This window comes from Armigeres subalbatus, chromosome 2, assembly GCF_024139115.2.
Source record: "Armigeres subalbatus isolate Guangzhou_Male chromosome 2, GZ_Asu_2, whole genome shotgun sequence".
Lineage (NCBI taxonomy): Eukaryota > Metazoa > Arthropoda > Insecta > Diptera > Culicidae > Armigeres > Armigeres subalbatus.
The window spans coordinates 352,938,731-352,953,103 of NC_085140.1; the positions used below are offsets into that span (position 1 = coordinate 352,938,731).

The 14,373-nt window shown below is 41.7% G+C and overlaps 1 protein-coding gene across 2 annotated transcripts in view; it reads right to left on the reverse strand.

Annotated features, from left to right (window-relative positions):
* Positions 1–841: 841 nt before the first annotated feature.
* LOC134212933 (HEAT repeat-containing protein 1 homolog) overlaps positions 842–14,373 on the reverse strand; it is a 31,783-nt gene continuing 18,251 nt past the window's right edge. Inside the window, exons 5-7 of one of the 2 annotated variants that reach the window (XM_062691285.1) lie at positions 1,328–4,856; positions 1,072–1,264; positions 842–1,041 (exon numbers count right to left, since the gene is read on the reverse strand). In XM_062691285.1, the coding sequence (XP_062547269.1) occupies positions 1,072–1,264; positions 1,328–4,856 (3,722 nt within the window). In that variant the 3' untranslated portion in view covers positions 842–1,041. Of the gene's footprint in view, positions 1,265–1,327; positions 4,857–14,373 lie in introns of both variants that reach the window. The other variant, XM_062691284.1, reaches the window with a different exon arrangement.

The window sequence follows — 14,373 nt, forward strand, 5'->3', positions numbered from 1 at the left end:
TGATTTAATCTTTGTATTGATTTACTGTGTTATCGTTTAATAGAGTTACTGATAATTGAGCCTCCTTTCAATAATAATATGTAATAATATTTAAATATTTATTGAGAAATTGACTCTTGTACTAGGGTTTTATCTGATACAAAACCGATTCAAAATGATTTTTTCTTAGCACTACATTTTTTCCAATTCCAATGCCAATTCTCTGGAATCCCAATATATTTCATTTAGTCGACATCTTCTGTTGGATTATGGTTAACATGTGTCAGTGAAAGTGATAAATTCATACATTATTGGTAGTATTTTGATCCGTGTATTTTAAACTAATCAACGCTTGATGCAGTTTGACTAAAATAATGGACAACAAGAAAAAATACTGTTTGGATAACACATAAAAATATGTGAAAATGTTTTATATGGTACAATGTGTGTACAATTATGCATATAAATGTTCACATTCAAACTAAAATGGTTTCGAAAAGGCTCTCGAAACAGGTATTTTGTTCCAACAAATAATGTAATGTCGCTTGGAAAGATTATTTTGTAAAAAGACGGCTTTGGCAGGTTTTGTTCTATTATTGGCAGGGGGGGTTTTTGTCGACCGAATTTTATGAAATTTAGCCACAATATTCTTTGATATGCAAAGAATGTTTAGGCCAAATTTGAGCATAATCAGTCATAAAAAACCCTCCTGACAATAATAGAACAAAACCTGCCAAAGACGTCATTCTCCCTACATGTGAACAAATTAACTTCGTACTAATCGCACATTTGCAGACAAACTCACCTTCTAGACTGGTGTGGATTCAGGTGTTTGTTGAATATTTGAATAACGCACTTACTATTTTGTTACGACCAATCCAGGTTTATCTTTCTTCATAACTGGTAGACATATATTCACATAGAGATCAATAGCAAATTACAACAAATTGCACACATAATGAATAAACATTATTTTTAAATTTTATTTTGAAGCAAAACTGTTTTCAAAACACTGTCAAACATATTACTACAAAGGCCTGCTTGGTACCTACTTGATAAGGTTCAGTAGAATGTGATCGAATAGTACTCCACTCATAGATATTTATGCAAAGGCTCACCGGTCACTTTTTCCACTTCGCGAACCGTCTTCTGGACAGCCTTCTCCACTGCTTGATTTTCATCTTCCAGCAACTCGGCCAGGAATGGTATGGTTTCCGGTAGAAGTGGAGCAAAGTTCTCGCCAATTTTGCGAGCTACTTCGGTGCACGCTTGCAGAGCAAACAGCCTATCATGACAAAACAAAGAACATTATACATGAGGAGTTGGATCATGAATATATTTGTCTTACCTTATCTCCGGATCATTGTTGCGCGTTTTGATCAGGACCTGGTGGTTCAATTGTCTCCAAAGGGTGTCATCGGCAACGGCGACTGTCATTTGTGCCAAACAATTCACCACCAAACCACGGATTTCGTTATCTTCGAATATGAGTGTGTTCTCCAACTGGTCAGCGAGCGGCTGCAGTAGCGTATCAAATCGAATTGAATTGATAAAGTTCTGATTGTCGTGGACAAGGATGCTCAGCAAGGTTCGCAGTATATACCGAATCAAGGTGACGTTCTTGCCAGGCACCGGGAAAAATAGATCTTCTTCATCGGTGGTCTTGGCAGCGTTAGTGGCATCTAGAAGCTTGGCGGCGTTCGTTATTAGCTCGCTGGCGAACAGGACGAAAAGATGCTTGAGAGCTTCGGCAACATGGCTGGATAGGTTGAAGAACGTAATGGCACGATCGTTCGTTGAATTATCTCGATTGGCCCACTCGAACACTTTGTAGTACAGCGGCCGGAAGGTACTTTCCGATAGTTTTAAAATCAACACGACAAAGGCTTTGATGACATGCTCCTCAGCGATGTCAACTGACTTTGGGAGAAATTTGGCCGACGATGAGTTGTCACACCGGAACTGAAGGGCCGAAAGAAAGAAGTCCGATAATTCCGACTGAAGAGAATTTAACTCGCTGGTCTGAATATTGTCAAATGCATTGGACAGAAGCTTCATAAGAGGACCAAGAGCGTCCAATGATCCATCCTCGACTACTGACACAAAACCACTTTCGATAGCCGGGATAAGCAAGCGCAGAGGAATTTGAGAACCCAGTTTATCCCATATTGATGTCAGACGTGTGGAGATGTTTGTTAGGCGAGGATCTTCGTTATTGCCAAGCTTAGCTTGAAGTTTGGCAATTCCCACTATTATAGATTGAATATAAGGACTGAGAAAACGGGACAAGGAATCGACGATCTTCAAGATTGATGTTACGATGCCACTGGTTAAGATATCGAATGGATCTGCCTTTTGAACTTGAATGTTGATGAATTTGATTAACTTTGGGATGTACTTTGGTAGGAAAGGAATTGAATGCGCGCCGACGTTAACGCTGACTTCGCCAATGCAAAGAATTAGTGAAGCTAACAGCGACAAATTGGGATCCTTTTTGTAGTCATGTAACTCTTGAACCAATTCTTGCAGAACTTGTTTGAATTCGACCGGATGTTTTGGAGCTAGGAGCTTCGAAAGATGCTTAAACGACAAATACGCTTCCTGAGCAGTTTTGTATCTTCCCGATTGGCTTGTTACAACTCCTACTTCAGTAAGGATTCCTTTGACGAGTTGCAGTAGTGGTCCTAGTAATTCCAATAATTTCGGATGATGACTTTCGTCGAAGTAGTTTGAATTGTATTGCAGCTTCTTGTTAAAGATGTCGATTACTTTCATACGAACAATTACCAAGCGATGCTTAAGCAGCCCACCAAAAACAGTTATCATCATTGCAGGAGCAAGTAGGGAAACAATTCCTTCCAGGATTTCGTAGCACTTAGTCAACGAGATCTCCCAATAAGTAAGCTCACGTTGATCTTCATCGCTTCGGGCCTTCTCCACAATTTTGGCTACCACATTAATGTACGCCAGGCTGCTAACGATAAGTTCCCGATAATATACCCTCATGGCGTCCGTTTCTTTGTCATCCAGCAAAGCGATCTTGTTGATAACTTCTGTCGAACGAATCAATGCGCTAACGAACAAACTCGTAGAATAACGATAATGCCTCAACTGCTTATTCGTATGGCTGTCGACACTGAAGATTGTCGTGTCTGTAATATCAATCTGCATCCGATCTTTTTTATTTTCGATTTGTACCGGCAACTCCATAATATATTGCAACAGCTGGTTACAGGTTTCCATGATAACATCCGGTTTAAATTCCCTGGCGATATTCATCGCAATTACTATTCTCCTGCTAAATTGTTCTGATTCAATTCTATGTTGCTTGTTTCCAGCTTTTTGCTCAATATCCGCCTTTTTGCCACCTTTCATGACATCTGATTCCAACAAAACGCCCAAAAACATCCATAGATACTCAGCGGCACCCAACGTTTGGATTAATTTCATGTACAGCGGAATTCTGCGATGTTCCGGAACGTCCAAAATTACATCGCAGAAAATCTTCAAAATTGGTAGAACTTTTTCTTCCTTCTTTCCTGGGATTTTCTTTTCCATCGCCAAAGTTGGGATAATGGTTTCAATAATTTTAGAAATTATCTGGATACTATAAACATCGTCGTGTCTAACAATAGACGAACCCATGAAAGTGAAAATCTCCATCATGTTGTGCAAAACTTGATCCGGAACCAGGTGAGCCACGTGCGCTAGGAGTAACAAAGCATGGTGATGCGTTTGCGGATTCTGAGTAGCACGAATACATTGCACTATCAGTTCAACCTTGAAAGAGTTCTCCGGGATAGCGGAAGTTTTTTCAGTACTTTCATCAGCGCTAACACAGCAGTTAAACAGCAGAGACAGGATCATCTGTTTCACATACTCTACCGCAGACTGTTCCTCGAAGTCCAAACAGAACTTTAGAATTTCAAACATCTTTGGTATTAGAAGCGCTTTGTTGATCAGATGTTTTTTGTTCTGAAGTAATTCAAGTAAAGTCACACCACATTTCCACTCGTTTGAGGCAAATACCGAATCGGTAGGAATCAACGATTTTCTCTGTCTTCTCTGTGAAACTTTGCTACTCTGTGGCGGTGTCTTCATTTGCTCTATTTGCTCCAGTACTAAAGAAGCATCTAATTTCAAATTTTTAAACATCTTTCCAGCAGCACTATTCGTTTCAGGATTTTGCGAAAATGTTGCAGCTTCCACCACCAACTTCACAATTTCCGCAGCATAAGCATCAGATAGTGTACCAAAAAGCTCTTCGTTGAAAGTATCAATCATCAGAATCGATGTCGACACATGTTTCCTTTCAAAGCACCGCAAAGGAAGATGATTTTTCAGCGCAAGCTGGACAAACTCTCGGCAGCTGTCAATTCGCGTCAAATTGCTGGTAGTGTTTGGATTGATTCTTGCCACTAACAACTTCATAAATTTGGATTCAAACACATCAAAGGAAAGGTTGGTGCCCAATGCGACCCGTTTCAAAATCCGATTACTACGAGCTACAACTTGAACAAAAATATTCTCGTCGTCCAGAAGCTTTAAGATGTTCAGCAATCCAGCCGCCACGTATTCTGGCGTGTCCGAGCGGGTGATTTTGTTAACCAAATCATCGAGAACGTTTCTCAGTAGTCTGTTCTTGTCGGAGGAAAAAACCGTAAACATCACAAGGGACAGTTGTTCACCATCCATCGACAGCTCTTCGCGACGCTTAAGGAGCTTTTTAATGAATGATCGGTAGGGCGGATCCAGGGAACATTTATCGCCAGAAGCGATTAATTCAAGTGTTTTTAGAGCACACTCGCGGATGACAGGCAGTTCAGAGGTTAGTCCTAGAAGAATATTCGCCAGAATGTCCGGATTCATGTTGAAGGCTGTAGATGAAACAGAATAAAGAAAGGGATTATTGAACAGGTTTCAAATATATTCATTGTGGTTTGAAAAAGCTGATTATCTTCATTATGATCATCATGAAAGCATCTGTATCTAAACATTATGTAAATCCAACAGTTTAGAACAGTTCTGTTATAAAAATTGTACTGAATATGCCAGACGTGACGTCATATTCGGTTGCCTTCGGCCATCTTCGGCAACCCAGCTGAGAGTTTCTCTCTCAAAAGAGCGAATTTTCGTTTAACAAATACTACTTTAGGGTTTGGGCCACACCTGTAGTAAAGCACATCGGGTAGAAGCGAAACTCTCAGCTGGGCTGCCGAAGAAGGCCGAAGGCGACCGAATGTGACGTCACGTCTGGTATACTCAGTACAATTTTTATATTGTCGGCGTAGCACCAACTTAGAATTCGGAAGTCCGGACTTCCGAACCGAACTTTCTTCCGAAGTTTTATCTGTCAAACTAATGGATGCGTTGTTTTGCGCATCTTTAGGGAAATCCAGCGCACTACTTCCGAAGTTGGGAAAGTTGCCTGTATCTGGAGAAAAATCCAACTTCGGTATAAAAAGCGGTATAAATTTATTCCGGATACACAATAACAGACATGACGTTTCACTCCGGCCGCCCACTGTGGGTGGCAATGTTTACATTATTTTTTTGACTAATACAGACTTAGGGGACTTTGGCCCACACCTTTACTGAGGCACACGGCACGCCGCACGGCATATTTCGGTGTAAAACATAAATGTCCCATTCTACGGGTTCCCTGGGGGCCCCTGTTAGGTTCCAAGAGTGGCCAATGTGGTCACTTATCGATTTCAAGCGCATAACCATCTGTTTGGTGGAAGATTATGACAAAAGAGCCGCCGCACGGCATATTTTGGTGATAAAACAAAAATGTCCTCTTTTACGGGTTTCTCGAGGGCACCTCATAGGCTCCAAGAGTGGCCAATGTGGTCAATTATCGATTTCAAGCGCATAATCATCTATTTTGTGAAAGATCATGACGAAAGAGCCACCGCATGGCATCTTTTAGTGCTAAAACGGAAATGTATATGGTGCGATTTTTATGCTCCCCTCATAAAACCGACAAGGTCCCCGTGGAAGTCGTTTCCCGGTGGCCATTTTCTCCAGAACCAGCATATCACCACATAGCCACAAAATTGATGAGTTTATCTTTCGAACGGTATATAAACTTTGAAATTCGGTTATAATTTGACTGTTTTATAAGCATTTATATTTCTGGGTCAATTATTCGGCAACTCGGCCGTACGAAAACCATTGTTTGTTAAATATATGTGGACTGTGGATATACAACAGTAAAGCACATGTGGAGATTGGACAAATCAAGCATCCGAAAGATATTCAATTTGCAAAAAAGAGAGCTAACCGCGGTGGAGGTTGGTACTCCGATTCTGATGGGTTTTCCGCAAACGTGACCTTTAAGTGGTCTTGTTGTGTAGGGGTTATCACGCCTATCTAGAGAGTAGGAGGTTGAGGGTTCGAGTCCCTCCACACACTTAGTTTTTATTTCTGCAGCTCGGCAAAAATCCGCACAGCCGTGCGCCAGCAAAATGAAAAGCATAGCACTGATAAAAATATGCTGTAGTTTTAAATGTATTTTCATGCACATATTTGGAGCATGCAAATAAACGTAACATTCAATCGATCCCACTATTCTTTTAAATCGAAATAAATTTAAACGGTGCTTGCTTGTAAAATTCAATCAAATTTAATTGAATATCGAATGTTAATTCGTTTGATGGCGTAACCTGCAGTTTTACACGTCGTTGAATTTTCAAAAGTATTTGCTGTGCAACTCTACGGTATCCAGAAGGTAGCTAAAGCCGGAAGGGTACGATGGGCAGGACATATTGCAAGAATGCTGGACAGCAACCCTGCAAAGATGGTGTTCGCTTCCGATCCGGCAGGTACGATACGGCGTGGAGCGCAGCGAGCGAGATGGGCAGATCAGGTGCAAAACGACTTGGCGAGCGTGGGGCGTATCCGAGGATGGAGAGATGCGGCCTCGAACCGTGTATTGTGGCGTCAAATTGTTGATTCAGTGTTATCTGTTTAGATGTAAACTAAATAAATGAAATGAATGAATGAACGTGGCCCTTACGTGAATGGTTCAACTTCTCATAGAACTTTCGTGTGTTATTAGCGCGGTACAGTTGCTCCGTTCTTCACGGTCTCTGCTGGCGCTTTTTCCTCCGGAAAATCGAGTTTTGTCTGTTCCGCGCCCGTTTGTATCGTGCCTCGTTCGCCCTCGTGCGGTGTTGCAGCAATCTCGCCCATGCTGCATTCTTCTCCTCAACTAACTGCTCACATTCGCCATCATACCAGTCGTTTCTCTGATCCGGGGCCACCATGCCTAGTGCAGCGGTTGCGGTGCTTCCAATGGCGGATCGAATATCTCTCCAGCCATCTTCAAGAGATGCTGCGCCTAGCTGCTCTTCCGTTGGGAGTCCCACTCCGAGGCGTGTTGTACACGACTCACACTACTTGAGGGTCCCAAATGTCGAGAAGCAAATCCAGTTGGCGTTGCTTCGATCCAGGCGAGATGTTATTCCCAGAATCTTGATCAAATGTTCGGCGGCGCAGCTGGTTGAGATGCGACCGAACTAAGCGTTGCTTTTCGGTAAGAACGTTGTACATAACATGATCTACTTTGTAGGTCGTTGTACATAACATGACCACACTCCAATGTAACAGATGCGATTACGAAGTCTTCGTCTTGCTTCACGTGGCGGTTGATGAGATGGGAAAGAATATCAGCGTTTCCGAATTTCTCGGTGGGCACGTATTGCATATTGAAATCGTACGAGAGTAGCGTTAGGGCCCATCGTTGTAGACGATTGACAGTCTGGAGCAGGAACTTACGACCGAAAATCATGCGGTGGAATTTGGTTACTGCATAGATGATGGCTAATCCTTCTCGGTCAATCTAGCTGTAGTTGCGTTCGGCTGGTGCCAAGGCTCTTGAGGCGTGCTGGACTACTTTAATAGACCCATCGGGGAAGCGATGACTAATTGTCGCTCCCAGTCCGACTGACGATGCATCAGCTGAGACTATTATGCCCAGTTTTGGATTGCAATGGGTCATAAGCAAATCCGAAGATAGAATAGTTTTGAATTCGTCAAACGCACGCTGGCATTGAGGCGTCCACACAAATTTTGCATCCGTTTTCAGTAAATCATCTAACGGACTGCGAAGCGCACGCATATTCGGTACAAATTTCCCGTAAAAATGTACTGCTCCGAGAAACGACCGAACTTCCGATACATTTGTGGGTGCCGGCATGAGCTTGATGTCTTCAACTTTCGCTGGATCGGGACGAATTCCATGCTGGTCAAGCAAATGGGCGAGGTACTTTATCTGCTCACGTCCAAACGAAAATTTCTCCAAACGAATCGTAAACCCGAACTCTTGCAGACGTTGAAAAAGCGCGTTCAAGTTTTTCCAGTGCTCCTCTTCGTTTATTCCACCCACGATTACGTCATCAATATAACCGCAAGTGTGCTCGAGTCCCGCCAACATGGTGTCAACGAGCTGTTGGAACGCTCCTGGTGCCGCTTTTACTCCGGGTGCTAGGCGATTAATCTTGTAGAGGCCCTGGTGGGTGTTTATTGTCAGGAGGGTACTCGTTCGACATCGACCTGGAGGTACGATTCTGACATGTCGATAATGCTGAACGCTTTACAGTTGGCGAGTTAGCAGTTAACGAAGATGTCCTGTGGAAGTGGTAACGGGTACTGATGCGGTTGAAGAGCTTCATTCAACCCAGCGGAGTAGTCACCACAAATTCTGATTGCACCGCTAGCTTTCCGCACGACCACAATTGGTGCGCCCAATCGAAATAGTCGATTGGAGTGATAATCTTCAATTGCTCGAGACGATCGAGCTCTTCATCTACGGCTTGATACATGGCGTATGCCACGGGGCGTTTGGGACGAAAAACTGGACGCTGTCCTGGCTTGAGGTCTAACTTTACTGTTGCTTTGGTGCACCGGCCAAGATTGGTGCTAAAAACTTGCGGATAAGTGTTCTTCAGTCGTTCGACAATTGATGAAGAAGAATAGTTTACTTGACCACAGAAAACGTTCATCGGCACGGCATCCAACTCGAATTTTTCCACCAAATCCAGTCCCAAAATTTGTAGGTTCTGCTCGACAACGAAGACGGTGCTGACTTGGGTAACATCATTTATGGTGATCGAGCAGTCGAACTCCGAGAGTAGTTTAAGCGGATCACCCGAAGCCGTTTTTGCATTCACTGACGGTGGTATGGTTGGTGGCTCAACAAGCTGTTGCCATGTCCGGTTCAATATTACGGTGATGTCCGACGCCGAGTCGAACTGTAGGCGAACCGAGACGCCGTTTAGTAACACCGGAACGAATTTTCTTCTTCCTCGAACATTGTTCACTGACACTTGCACAGTTTTTGTTTCTACAATGACATTTCTCAAACGTCTCTCAACCGCTTCTTATGGGACTTTTTATCACTGTCACAATAGGGCACTGCACGGAAGAATCTCTTTTTCTTTCGTTCTTCATGAAATTTGACGTTTACTGGCCTTGTTGTTTTCACATTTCTTTACAGCGAAAAAGAGACAAAGCAGTCCGTGCAGTGCCCTATAACCTTCTTTATGTCCACTTTGGTGGCACATTGAGCACTTATGGTCCTGGCATTGACCCTTTTTATCACTAGCCACGATCGAGAATATTTTTGGAACCGTTTGACTGCATTAACTGTGTTGTTTGAAGCTTCGATCATGGCAGTATCATGACGCAAGTTTAGCATTCGCTGACATTCAGCTGACAACTGCTCGAGAGTAACGTCAGTTTTCTCTTCAATTCGCGCAAGCAACCGGGTTCGGATTTCAGCATCTGCTTCAGAAATTAAGCCGCAAACAAAAATCAACACTTTGAACTGCTCTTCTGAAAAATTTCCTCGAATTCAACACAAGTTTTGTTGATACGACAGGTGTATGTAACAAAATTTTAGGTGGAGCTTTTGGCTATTTGGAGACATCGATAGCGTTTGCTTATCAGCGATTCAGCTGCTCCAAACAGTCCTTTATGTTTAGCGACCGTTTCATCGAAGGTGAAATCCTTCGAAGTTTTCGGCAGTATAAAACTGCAATAGCGTTCGTGCTCCGCGAATCCGAGCTTTCGCATCACTAGAGTAGAGTGGGGCAAGAGTACGCACTTAGTTTTCAATCGATCATGTGGCCCTTATGAAGCAAGCTTCTGCATATCAAATCAGTGTCGATGATTCATATACTCTTCCTTTATGTTACCCAGTGGAAAAAATATTGAAATTATTGAGATTCGTTTTAGTAGAACCCTTATTGCAAGACAAGTGAAAAACGCACTCTTACCCCACCGGTGGGGTAAAAGTGCGCATCGGGTGGGGTAAGAGTACGCATTTATCCAATCATGTGCTTTAAGTATATATTAACACAAAAAAAAATTAATAACATTTAATTAATGTTTAATGATCATATATTACGGAATATTTAAAGATAACGTAACTTTTAAAGGGGGAGGGGGTCCTAAAAATGAGCACTTTCATTCGAACAACCATTGATTTTTATATATACAAAAAACTACAGAGGTAAAAATATTTATCAGGTTTCGCGTGGCGTATACAAAGGCATTTTCCTTAAAGAAAGTCCACCAATCACGTAACGTAAAATGTGGCTATTTCATCACCCATCACCCCCCCCCCCCCCCTATATTACACTATTAGTATGAATCCTCTAAAAATTAAATGTCACATATCTCGCAACCCCTCCCAGCTGAGAGTTGCGTAATTCATGAATGTTTCTTTTGATTAAATGAAATTATCATTTAGATGAAATTGTGTTTTCGTACTATGTTTAGGTGTACAACAAGTCATAATACAATTTCATTATTTCGCTTCAGTGCTTTGTTCGCTAATTCTTTTCTAACACCGAATTACTTCAACTTATCCTAAAAACTTGTGATAAATTCGAATTCTGTCCCTTTTTTCTTAGTTGTGGATCTTTACGCTTTGGAAGAAGTCTTATTTCGGCCGGAGATACGGGTTTGACATCATAACTTGAAGATTCATATGCGTACTCTTGCCCCACCGGTTCCTGCGTACTTTTACCCTACAGTCCCAAAAATTATTCAAGTAATGGTTTTGACTTCTTGGAAAACTAACCGGATTGGTGTTCTGTACCATAAAGTACTCTATACAATAGGTTATTGAAATGGTATAATGTTCACCTGATTGAACGTATACCGTGGACCCCCGATAATTTGAACGGTACCTCATTCAAATTAACGGGGTTCATTTTTAATTTGTACTTCTGGTTACTCTATTTGCATCAGAAAAACTGGATTCTGGCCGCTCTCTTTGCTGATTTGTTTTGATTATGCGTTCCGTTTCACGATGTTTCGTTTATCTTCTCTCGATTCCACGTGCTAAATGACGTTTGAACCATTTTTAATTTGAACGATGTTCAAATGAACGGGGTTCAAATTAAAAAGTGTTCAGATTAAAAGCGGTCATATTACCGGGGGTCCACGGTATATGGTAATGAAATACTAGTTGCGGAAACCCAATTATTTTTAGCAAAATGACCAAAAAGTTATCTAACTCCATATCTCCCTTGTTGTTTATTCAAATCGTTTACAATTACACATGATAATAGTTGGCCAGAATACCTGTCAAACTGATGCAGTGCTGCTAGTTTATCTTTTTTTATTACTTCAAAAAATCGAAAACGTACTCTTACCCCACGCGCACTCTTGCCCCACTCTACTCTAATCTAACCTTTGCTTGATCGTCGAGCCGCGCCGCATCGTTGGCGAAAAGCTCCTCGTAACGGGAACGGGGGAAAACCATGACGAAAAAGTGATGCTGTTCTCGACTTCGTATCGGAACTCTTTCACATTTGAAGCCAACGAATCGAGAATCGCTTCGGGATTCGGCGGAACCTGGACTTGGATGTTTCGGAGCACGTTTTCCTGCTGCTGGATAAACGCACGTTGCTGATCATTGGACTGCTCCTGGTTGCGGAGGAGTTCGATCGTAACAAGCTGCTGCTGCTGCAGCTGCTTCAGCACCTGGAGGATGAGCGCATCCGTGGCCATTAATGCTGGTTGCTGCTGATAGTTCGGCATTCCGGAATCGTCTTCTGCAGGCGATGAAAGCTTGCGCATTTTCCGCGTGGGAGGTGCGATTTTGCTATTTACTTTTCACTCGCGAAAACGACAGAAAAAATCGCGCACCTGAGTCGCCACTGTTACGACGCGTTAGTGGGAGGTGGCCGTGCCACAACACTCTGTTCTCCTCCTCCACTATAACAAGTCGCTCCATAAACTTAATAACTCGTTCCACATCCAATGCGTAGCCAAGATCATGAACCAAATGTTTGTCGCGAGTTTTACATGGATTTTCGTTAGTTAGGTGTATTTGCTGATCGATGTCGACATTTCCCAATTCACCTTCTCCAGCAACTTCAATTTCGTTATCCTCATATTCGTGGTCTAAATCCATTGGAGTTGCTTCTTCGATCGATAAAGCACCTATTTTCATCGGATCAAGTCACATCACATTTCTGTGATTTGTGAAATCAGAGTTGGCGAAATACTTCGAGCAGATTTAACTGTTCTTATTGATATCAGAGTTTTGACAAAACTCGATCCAGGGTCTCACATCTTTAAACGCACTTCACTGTGTAATGACTAAGCGAAAGATTACTGTTCGGTAAATTGGAAGAATCCATCCAGTAGGGTTCTCAGAATATTGTTGTATCGAGAGCGTATTGAGCGGAGCAGGGCTCTTGTGCTTGAGCGCTGATGATAATAAAATCAGAATTAGTTTGACTGACCACGAACTCGGACGTGTATTTATTTCCCTTAAAGAACATCCATTTTTAGTGAAGAAGCTAGTTATATCAGTGGCGACGAGGAGAAAAATAAAAATAAAATTGAACCATTTTCCGCCTTTTTTTCACGACCGCTGGTGAATGCTTTTGGCGTGATTTTTCGGCGCAGGTTGGTTTTTAGTGAAAGTGAGACGTTAATGCTATTCGCGTAAAAACTCGAATTCATTTTTTTTCGAGGGTGGTCTGTGATTGATCAATTCTCTACATTTTATCGATTGGTGTTGCGTGTATAAAAAAACGCTTTTTGCAAAACTAGCTATTTTTGTGCCAATAGATTTTTTTATTGTGTAGAGGAATAGTGTACTTTGTACTTTACAATACTTTTGATCCTATTAAAGAAATGCTTTTGTTTCTTTTATCTTAAAACAATCCTATATTGTTACTATTTTTGCTAATTTATAATATCCACCATTTTCTTCTTTCATCCACAGCACAAAGAAATTGGATATTATATACACTGGATTTTGTTTTTACGCGATTTACATTTTCTCAATTTTCCATTCATCCTAAATATTTAACATATATTAATTACCATGTGATTTTTCTTTGATTTATTCTGGATTTTTTGAAACATGTTGCGAAGAGTTTGATGGCAAATTGAAGTCACACGATCAAAAATACGAGCGAAAAAAAATCGTGTAAAAACAAAATCCTGTGTACCAGCTCATTTGTCTTGATAAACTGTGGTTTATGCAAGGTCCAGCCAGCACCACTTTTCCGTTCTCTTTCTGAGTGCGGTGAGAACCGACGTTTGACAGTTTATGGTGTAGCAAGTGAATCTCGCCGTATAGTGCATTTTGCGGTCGTCGGCGAAAGTGCATTCGTAGTTGGTGGTTGCTGCTGTTGTTGACTACTGGTGGATCGCTGTTCGCAAGGTGGAAGGTCATTGACTCAAGCATTGACCTCGGTCATATTGGTGACTATACAAACTGCGGATTATCAGCTGGGCTTGCTGTTGCTGAAGGAGTTTTGTTGTGGATTGCTGTTGTTGCTTTTTCTGCTGCGGGTGCATTCGAGGTGCTTTTGTAGTTTGCTGTGCATTGTGGCCTGCTTTTGGTTGATTTTGGAGTGCTTTTGGATTGTGCGCCATCACTGCAGGGTAAAGATTACAGGTATGTTGTTTTTGTTTCCTTTTCTTTGAATTTTTAATCGTAGCAGCTGTTTTCATTGTACAGTTAGTCGTTTTTGTGCAATTTAGAGAAATTTATAGACTTGCATTTGTGCTTCCGTTTTTTATTTTGATATTGATGAATAGGATGTCTTTGACAACGACGACAGAACCGTACGTGCCGGGATCCATCCCCTTCTCCCAATATTTGGAACAATTAGAATTTTTGTTCGAGCACAATAATTACACTGCCGATAGATACAAAATTTCGTTTTTGGCCGTTTGTGGCATTGAAGTTTATAGCCAAATAAAACTGCTTTTTCCGGGACAAAACATTAAAGATTTAACATACAAACAAATAACAGACGAATTAAAAAAACGATATGATAAAAAAGATTCCGATGTAATCCATACATATAAGTTTTGGACCCGCAGTCAGGGGCAATACGAGAAGTGCGAAGA